At 56.2% G+C, this 8,644-nt stretch overlaps 1 protein-coding gene across 1 annotated transcript in view; it reads left to right on the top strand.

Annotated features, from left to right (window-relative positions):
* Positions 1–537: 537 nt before the first annotated feature.
* The window catches only part of LAMTOR5 (late endosomal/lysosomal adaptor, MAPK and MTOR activator 5), a 306,623-nt gene continuing 298,516 nt past the window's right edge, over positions 538–8,644 (top strand). The window contains exon 1 of the mRNA XM_040337603.1: positions 538–653. Coding sequence (XP_040193537.1) covers positions 619–653 — 35 coding nt within the window. The 5' untranslated portion in view covers positions 538–618. The remainder of the gene's footprint in view (positions 654–8,644) is intronic.

Below are 8,644 nucleotides of genomic sequence, written 5' to 3'. Positions count from 1 at the left end.
CCCTTTATTTAGCCGCTAGCGGGGGCTAAAAGCACCCTGCTATCGGCCGAATAGCGCCGCTAAAATTACAGTAAAGCACCGCTAAAACCACCGTCAACGCCCGCCCGAAATAGTCTTACGAAATAGTATATCGTAGCCTGCTAAACATTTAAAAATCTCTCCCAACCCTGCTCCTGCCCACTTCAGACAGACATACAGTAATACAGTTCATTTATTAGTAGCTAACACTGCTGTCAGCAGAGGGAGCTCTAACAATTATTGTTAGGAATCGTTCAATAATCTTTTGGATTTTACTCGGTCCCGTTTCAACACCTCCTGCTAACAAAGTCTAGCGTACAGCATACCTACACGTTGAGAGATGGCTGGTCCATACTTATTGCAGTTCGCAAGTATGACCTGGAAGCGACGTTTCTGTCAACCGTTCACGAGAGAGACGTACAGTACTACAAAGCTCACATGCGCCACACCACCACTAGGTGTCCTTATTCCTCCGTTCATCTAAATTAGGTTCTTTCGTCTTCTTTGGCTTTTCTGAACTATCGCGAGTTGTGTCGTAACTAGCAGCAGACTTACTCACGTCACGTGATCAGTCTACGAAGAAGCAGTAACTTTGTGCTCATGGAAGCGGCTTTGGAGCAGCATTTGGAGGATACGTAAGGCTCTTTTGATGTACTGTATGAAGGATTAATCTAATTGAGCTTTTCTGGCAGAACTGTTTATTTTTTCTGTTATACATTTTTAACGTGAATGACAAGCGTCCACAAGGTCTATGGAAAGACGTCTGTTACGATTACATTTTTCATTCTATTATTTTCGTTAGAGTAGAATTAAAGGAAAACCTATTTTTCATTTTAGATCGCGTAATGAGAGGGGTTGGGGAGCCCTGTCGTTTATTATTTATTTGTCTTCTGTGCGGCACTGGGGAGTTTTCCTGTGCAATAACCAAAACAGGAAGTGAGGAGCTAGTCCTTCAAAATTATTGAACCCCTGTTTGTCACTTGAACTATTGTTCCCATTGGAAGATTTCCCCCTCGTTTTCTATTCTGGTGGCAACTGAAAATTTGGGATTTGCTTTCATTTTTACTCTTGACACTAATGATTAAAGGGTCACTAAAGGAAAACATTTTTTTAGCTGAAATGACTGTTTACAGGACATAGAGACATAATAGTTAACTGATTCCTTTTAAAAATGATTAAACATAGATAAAAAAACAATCATATAATGTGCCTGCAGTGTAGTTTCGTTTTTGCTGTTGTTTGCTGGTTCTCTGATGTACAGAGAGCCACTAGAGGGCAGTCAGCCAATAGAGAGCAGTGATACTTTGTCTAAAACTCCTCAGCACCAATCCAGTTTCGTTTTACACACAGCTCCTTGATTAGTGACCACTGTGAGAAATCTCCCAGTACTGTGGTTATCAGGAAACAGGCAACCAGGAAGTGTCCAGAACAGAGAGGATTTACAGCAACATGAAAGCAAAAACGAACAATGAGGACATGAAACCAGGACTGCAGTAAGGTAAAGGAAGCTATTAAGCTAAAAAAAAAAATTCCTTTAGTGACCCTTTAAGTATAAATAGAGAGGGTGACTCTCCCTTAAAGGGGAGTTCCAGGCTTTTTTTAATGTTTTTTTTAATAAACATGCATTCATCTGTTCCACGGTCCAGCGACGCGCCGGCTGTAGCTCCGCTCCTCTCTCCGGCCGGTGATGTGAAATTTCCTCGGACCTGTGAAAAAATCGGACCCGCGTCACTTCCGGTGCTCGTACGTCAGAGCACAGCTGATCGCGGGTCCGCAGCGCATGCGCAGATGTTTTTTTTTGGGGTCCGTGAATAACATAGACTGGGGTAGGCGGGCAGAGGCGGATCAAGCTAAATTCAGAGACTCGGGTGGGCGGGGCGGAGGCGGTGCAATAGATTTAATGACATTATCGGCAGCACCGCCTCCAGCCCCGTCCCTAAGCAGGGGCTTCTTGAGGTCCGTGAAAAATATAGATTTGGGTGGGCGGGCGGAGGCGGAGCAACATTCTCAATTACATTGCCGCCAGCACCGCCTCCAGCCCCGTCCCTTTACACACAGTAGCCTGCTTGTTTCCATACTATTTTGGTTCGTGAATTTCATAGACTCGGGTAGGCGGGACGGAGGCGGAGCAACAGTTTTAATGCGCAATATTAAAGTCTGTCAAGAAAATGTCTATTTAGGTGGAGAGCTTCTGAATACCTGACCAACAAACAAATTTCCATTTTATTACTCATTTCAATGGGACAGTTTAAAGTGCCAAAAAGTAAAGTTCCGCTCTTCTGTATTTTTTTAGGCTCCATGTACACGGGACCATCCTCCCAGCTGCAGGGATCAACCCCCCCCCCCAACATCCTCCCGGCTGCAGGGATCAACCCCCCCCCCCAACATCCTCCCGGCTGCAGGGATCAACCCCCCCCCCCAACATCCTCCCGGCTGCAGGGATCAACCCCCCCCCCAACATCCTCCCGGCTGCAGGGATCAACCCCCCCCCAACATCCTCCCGGCTGCAGGGATCAACCCCCCCCCAACATCCTCCCGGCTGCAGGGATCAACCCCCCCCCCCCAACATCCTCCCGGCTGCAGGGATCAACCCCCCCCCCCCCCCAACATCCTCCCGGCTGCAGGGATCAACCCCCCCCCCAACATCCTCCCGGCTGCAGGGATCAACCCCCCCTCCAACATCCTCCCGGCTGCAGGGATCAACCCCCCCTCCAACATCCTCCCGGCTGCAGGGATCAACCCCCCCCCAACATCCTCCCGGCTGCAGGGATCAACCCCCCCCAACATCCTCCCGGCTGCAGGGATCAACCCCCCCCCCCCCAACATCCTCCCGGCTGCAGGGATCAACCCCCCCCAACATCCTCCCGGCTGCAGGGATCAACCCCCCCCCCCCAACATCCTCCCGGCTGCAGGGATCAACCCCCCCCAACATCCTCCCGGCTGCAGGGATCAAACCCCCCCCCCCCACATCCTCCCAGCTGCAGGGATCAACCCCCCCCCCCCCAAAATCCTCCCGGCTGCAGGGATCAAACCCCCCCCCAACATCCTCCCAGCTGCAGGGATCAACCCCCCCCCCCCCAAATCCTCCCGGCTGCATGGATCAACCCCCCCCCCCCCAACATCCTCCCAGCTGCAGGGATCAACCCCCCCCCCCCAACATCCTCCCAGCTGCAGGGATCAACCCCCCCCCCCATATCCTCCCGGCTGCAGGGATCAACCCCCCCCCCCCAACATCCTCCCGGCTGCAGGGATCAACCCCCCCCCCCCCAACATCCTCCTGGCTGCAGGGATCAACCCCCCCCCCCCAACATCCTCCTGGCTGCAGGGATCAACCCCCCCCCCCCAACATCCTCCTGGCTGCAGGGATCAACCCCCCCCCCCCCCCAACATCCTCCCGGCTGCAGGGATCAACCCCCCCCCCCCCACCATCCTCCCGGCTGCAGGGAACAACCCCCCCCCCCCCCAACATCCTCCCAGCTGCAGGGATCAACCCCCCCCCCAAAATCCTCCCGGCTGCAGGGATCAACCCCCCCCAACATCCTCCCAGCTGCAGGGATCAACCCCCCCCCCCCCAACATCCTCCCAGCTGCAGGGATCAACCCCCCCCCCCCCAACATCCTCCCGGCTGCAGGGATCAACCCCCCCCCCCAACATCCTCCCGGCTGCAGGGATCAACCCCCCCCCCCAACATCCTCCCGGCTGCAGGGATCAACCCCCCCCCCCCAACATCCTCCTGGCTGCAGGGATCAACCCCCCCCCAACATCCTCCCGGCTGCAGGGATCAACCCCCCCCCGACATCCTCCGAGCTGCAGGGATCACCCCCCACTATCCTCCCAGCTGTAGGGATCACCCCCCCACCATCCTCCCAGCTGCAGGGATCACCCCCCCAGCTGTTGGGATCACCCCCCCACCATCCTCCCAGCTGCAGGGATCACCCCCCCCCCCCCAGCTGGTAGGTGGGGCGGAGGCGGAGCAACAGTAGCCTGCTTGTTCCCGAGGTCGAGAAAAAATAGAGAGACCCCCGCACCCTAGCCTGCTCTGCTGAAGTGCCCGTCATACGCAGCAGTTGTGCCCACCATATGCAGTCACTTGTGCCCATCGTACGCAGGCAGTGTGCCCACCACATGCAGCTACTTGTGCCCTTCATACCCAGCCAGTGTGCCCACCATATGCAGCTACTTGTGCCCTTCATACCCAGCCAGTGTGCCCACCATATGCAGCTACTTGTGCCCTTCATACCCAGCCAGTGTGCCCACCATATGCAGCTACTTGTGCCCATCATACGCAGCCATTGTGCCCACTATTTGCAGCCACTTGTGCCCATCATACGCAGCAGTTGTGCCCTCCATATGCAGTCACTTGTACCCGTCATACGCGTCACTTCCTTCTTCTTCTGTAGCGGCGGCTGTGGCTCCTGTGTCCGCTTGGCTCCTCAGGCTTCCTCCGTCATGTCTCCTTTTCCGCCAAAGCGTTAGGCATCCAATAGGATCGCCTAAAGCTTTGGCCAATCAGGAGACAGGTTTTACTGACCTGCCTGCTGATTGGCAAGGAGGAACTTTAGGCCCCGTACACACGAGAGGATTTATCCGCGGATACGGTCCTTCGGACCGTTTCCGCGGATTAATCCTCTGAGGATTTCGATCCGATGGCTTGTACTAACCATCGGATCGAAATCCGCGCCAAATTCACACCGCGGTGACGTGTCGCGCCGTCGCCACGATGATGACGTGGCGACGTGCGCGACGCTGTCATATAAGGACTTCCACGCATGCGTCGCATCATTACGATGCATGCAAGGGAGGAATTCGGACGGATTGATCCGGTGAGTCTGTACAGACCACCTGATCGATCCGCTGGACTGGATTCCAGCGGATCGATTTGTTAGCATGCTAACAAATTTTTATCCGCTGGAATTCGATCGGCCCGAAAAATATCCGCGGATAAATATCCGTTGGATCGTACACACCAGCGGATCTATCCGCTGAAACCGATCCGAGGATAAATTCCAGCGGATAGATCCTCTCGTATGTACGGGGTCTTAGTGTGAAAATAGCCTCTGGCTCTTATCACGTGCTTCAAAATACACACCCTGCCTATTCCCACCATAGTATTTCATGTGTCCGGCATCCTGAAAGGGGCCAGGCACATGAATAGGGAGGGCGGCAGAGGTGACGGGGGTGGTGCCCATGCATTGTGGGCCAAAGAAGCTGAGTGCGAGTTTACCTATAGCCCTCACACTGGAGACTTGCACACCATCATCATGGCATCCCAGGACGGTGGGTATCAGGTCACGGGAAAGCAGAGCGCATGTGTGTCCCGCTTTGGGGTCACTGGTGGCTTAGGGAGAAGGAGAGGGCCCCTGGGTGGACGTGGGCGAAGGAGATGGCACCTGGGTGTTTGGAGGAGGAGAGGGCCCCTGGGTATCCGTGGGAGAAGGAGAGGGCACCTGGGTATTTGGAGGAGGAAAGGGCCCCTTGGTGGCCATTTAGTGAAGAAGAGGGCCCCTGGGTGGCCGGGGGAGAAGGAGAGAGAACCTGGGTGGTTGGCAGAGAAGGAGTGGGCCCCTGGCTGTTTGAAGGAGGAGGAGATGGGCCCCAGTGTGGGCCAAATTGGAAGAGCTGATCCTTGGGTGGTTGGAGGAGGAGAGGGTGCCACCCTTCTCCCCTTAGGATGGGGACAGACACCCTTCTCTCCCGAGAGATAGGGGACACCATTCTCTCCCCTGGAGGACAGGGACACCATTCTCTCCCCCGGATGACGGGGACACCCTTCTCTCCCCAGAGGTAGGGGACACCATTCTCTCCTTTGGAGGTAGGGGACACCATTCTCTCCCCCAGAGGACGGGGACACCATTCTCTCCCCCAGAGGACGGGGACACCATTCTCTCCCCCAGAGGACGGGGACACCATTCTCTCCCCCAGAGGACGGGGACACCATTCTCTCCCCCGAGGACACCCTTCTCTCCCCCGGAGGATGAGGACACCATTCTCTCCCCCAGAGGACGGGGACACCATTCTCTCCCCCAAGGACACCCTTCTCTCCCCAGAGGTAGGTGACACCATTCTCTCCCCTGGAGGACAAGGACACCATTCTCTCCCCCTGAGGATGAGGACACCAGGGCTGGACAGGGAGAGGAGGTGAGCGCTGGGGGGAACCAGAGCATCATGAGGGACAGGGGATAGAGGCGCATGGGGGACCAGAGCATCATGGGGGGGGGGTATAGAGGAGCAGGAGAGGAACAGAGAAGCATGTGTGGTAACAGAGAAGCAGGGGGGGTATCAGTGGAGCACAGGGGAGAACCAGAGGAGCAGAGAGGGGGACAGAGGCGCATGGGGGCCGGCCGCCATGGGAGAGACTTGTCAAAGTGTATGAAGTCCAGGGCAATATTTTTGTCCCAGTCCAGCCCTGGTGTCCCTGTCCTCCGGGGGAGAGAAGGGTGTCCCTGTCCTCCGGGGGAGAGAAGGGTGTCCCTGTCCTCCGGGGGAGAGAAGGGTGTCCCTGTCCTCCGGGGGAGAGAAGGGTGTCCCCGTCCTCCTATTGGATGCCTAACGGTTTGGCGGAAAAGGAGACATGACGGAGGATGCCTGAGGAGCCAAGCGGACACAGGAGCCACAGCCGCCACTACAGAAGAAGAAGGAAGTGCCGCGTATGACGGGTACAAGGGACTGCATATGGAGGGCACAACTGCTGCGTATGACGGGCACAAGTGGCTGCAAATAGTGGGCACACTGGCTGCGTATGACGGGCACAAGTGACCTACCCCAGTCTAGGATATTCACGGACCAAAAAAAAAGCATGGACCCGCGATCAGCTGTGCTCCTGACGTACGAGCACCGGAAGTGACGCGGTCCGATTTTTTTAACAGGTCCGAGGAATTTTTACTACAGGTCTGATTCCTACAGCTGGGAGGATGGGGGGGTCTGATTCCTACAGCTGGGAGGATGGGCGGGTCTGATTCCTACAGCTGGGAGGATGGGGGGGTCTGATTCCTACAGCTGGGAGGATGGGGGGGTCTGATTCCTACAGCTGGGAGGATGGGGGGGTCTGATTCCTACAGCTGGGAGGATGGGGGGTCTGATTCCTACAGCTGGGAGGATGTGGTGGTGGGGGGGGGGGGTGATTCCTACAGCTGGGAGGATGGTGGGGGGGGGTCATTCCTACAGCTGGGAGGATGTGGTGGTGGGGGGGGGGGTGATTCCTAGAGCTAGGAGGATGGCGGTGGGGGGGGGGGTGATTCGTACAGCTGGGAGGATGGTGGGGGGGTCATTCCTACAGCTGGGAGGATGGCGGTGGGGGGGGGTGATTCGTACAGCTGGGAGGATGGCGGTGGGGAGGTGATTCGTACAGGTGGGAGGATGGCGGTGGGGAGGTGATTCGTACAGCTGGGAGGATGGCGGTGGGGGGGGGGGGTGATTCATACAGCTGGGAGGATGGCGGTGGGGGGGGGGGGGTGATTCGTACAGCTGGGAGGATGGTGGTGGGGGGGGGGGGTGTATCAAACCTAAAGTTCCACTTTGAACTGTCCCATTGAAATGAGTAATAAAATGAAAATGTGTTTGTTGGTGAGGTATTCAGAAGCTCTCCACCTAAATACACATTTTCTTGACAGCGTCTGCGCATGCGCCGTGGACCCGCGATCAGCTGTGCTCTGACGTACGCGCACCGGAAGTGACGTGGGTGCGATATTTTCATAGATCCGAGGAAGTTTTACATCACCGGCCCGCTGTAGACACAAGCACATGCACCGGTGATGTAAAATTTCCTCGGACCTCTGAAAATATCGGACCCGCGTCACTTCCGGTGCTCGTACGTCAGAGCACAGCTGATCGCGGGTCCACGGCGCATGCGCTGCGCATGCGCAGACGCTTTTTTCGTCCATGAAAATCCTCGACTCGGGTGGGCGGGCGGAGGCGGAGCAGGATTCACAATTACATTGCCGCCAGCACCGCCTCCAGCCCCGCCCCTAAGCAGAGGCTTCTTGAGGTCCGTAAAAAGCATAGACTCGGGTGGGCGGGCGGAGGCGGAGCAACATTCGAAATGACATTAAATGAGGCTAAATGAGGCTTTTAAAACATCACCCATGTATAATAAAATGTTACATTGTTTTGGTGTGCGCAATATTAAAGACTGTCAAGAAAATGTGTATTTAGGTGGAGAGCTTCTGAATACCTCGCCAACAAACACATTTCCATTTTATTACTCATTTCAATGGGACAGTTCAAAGTGGAACTTTAGGTTTGATACACCCCCCCCCCCCCCCACCGCCATCCTCCCAGCTGTACGAATCACCCCACCGCCATCCTCCCAGCTGTACGAATCACCCCCCCCCCCCACCGCCATCCTCCCAGCTGTACGAATCACCCCACCGCCATCCTCCCAGCTGTACGAATCACCCCCCCACCGCCATCCTCCCAGCTGTACGAATCACCCCCACCGCCATCCTCCCAGCTGTACGAATCACCCCCACCGCCATCCTCCCAGCTGTACGAATCACCCCCCCCCCCCACCGCCATCCTCCCAGCTGTACGAATCACCCACCGCCATCCTCCCAGCTGTACGAATCACCCCACCCCCCCACCATCCTCCCAGCTGTACGAATCACCCCCCCCCCCCACCGCCATCCTC

This window comes from Rana temporaria, chromosome 2, assembly GCF_905171775.1.
Source record: "Rana temporaria chromosome 2, aRanTem1.1, whole genome shotgun sequence".
In the NCBI taxonomy this organism is placed as follows: Eukaryota; Metazoa; Chordata; class Amphibia; order Anura; family Ranidae; genus Rana; species Rana temporaria.
This window is presented reverse-complemented; position numbering and strand designations above follow the sequence as displayed.